This window comes from Corvus kubaryi, unplaced genomic scaffold, assembly GCF_017639235.1.
Source record: "Corvus kubaryi isolate FWS band 111438036 unplaced genomic scaffold, C.kubaryi_AGA036_p1.0 37046, whole genome shotgun sequence".
In the NCBI taxonomy this organism is placed as follows: Eukaryota; Metazoa; Chordata; class Aves; order Passeriformes; family Corvidae; genus Corvus; species Corvus kubaryi.
The window spans coordinates 34,069-35,014 of NW_024581020.1; the positions used below are offsets into that span (position 1 = coordinate 34,069).

The 946-nt window shown below is 60.3% G+C and overlaps 1 protein-coding gene across 10 annotated transcripts in view; it reads right to left on the reverse strand.

Moving 5' to 3' along the window:
• Positions 1-946, reverse strand: part of SRCIN1 (SRC kinase signaling inhibitor 1) — a 67,671-nt gene that overhangs the window by 13,275 nt on the left and 53,450 nt on the right. For all 10 annotated transcript variants that reach the window (XM_042020780.1, XM_042020779.1, XM_042020777.1 and 7 more), the window contains one exon: positions 249-396. In XM_042020780.1, coding sequence (XP_041876714.1) covers positions 249-396 — 148 coding nt within the window. The remainder of the gene's footprint in view (positions 1-248; positions 397-946) is intronic.

A 946-nucleotide genomic window follows, 5' to 3' on the forward strand; every position in this document is an offset into this window, starting at 1 on the left:
GTTTTTGGGGTCCTTTAGAGGAAAAATGAGGCTTTTATAGAAAAAGATGGTTCCACCCACACCTGGAGAGGACCACGAGGGTGTTTTTGGGGTCCTTTAGCAGAAAAAACGAAGCTTTTATCACCACCCCTCCGGTGCCCTCCTGCCCTGAGAGTTTGGGGCGTGCAGAGAGGAGGTGGCACCGAGCTGTGGGGACAAAGGAGGTCCTGAGGGGGGCTGGCCGTGCCCTCGGGGGGCTCGGGGCTCACCTGCGGATCTGGGCCAGGGTGTCGGTGACGGTCTTGCAGCGCTTGAGGAGCCCATCGAGGCGGTTGGGCTCCTCCTTGAGGAACTTGACGGCCTCCACCTCCACCCGCAGCACCACGCGCATCTTGCTCTGCAGGCTGGGGAACTGGGCTGCGAGGGGACACCAGCGTCACCAGGGTCACCGCTGGGTGCCTGCCGGTGCCCGGCTGGCACTGCCAGGGCAGCCACGCCTGCCAGCGCCCCGTGTCCGTCACAGCCGTGGTGGAACGCCGTGGGGTGGATCCAGGGCTTCCCTGGATTCCCGTGCCCGTCATCCACTCGATTTTACCCCGATTTTGTCCCCTGGAGGTGCCACCTCAGCACCTGTGGGCACCAGGACACACCTGGCACCGATGGGTACTTGGGAGTGCAGGGGAAAACCCCGGCTGGGGCAAACCCACAAATCCAGGGGCAAGGGACGACCTGGAAAATTCCGGGTGCACAAACTCAAAAATCCAGGAAATCCTGGAGAATCCCTGGTGCAAACACCCAAATCCAGGGGCAGTGGGAAACCTGGAATTCGGAACAACCTGGAATATCCCAGGTGCAAACACCCAAATTCAGAACAACCTGGAGCATCGCAGGTGCAAACACAAATCCAGAGGGAATGGAACAACCTGGAATATCCCAGGTGCAAACACCCAAATCCAGGGGCAGTGGG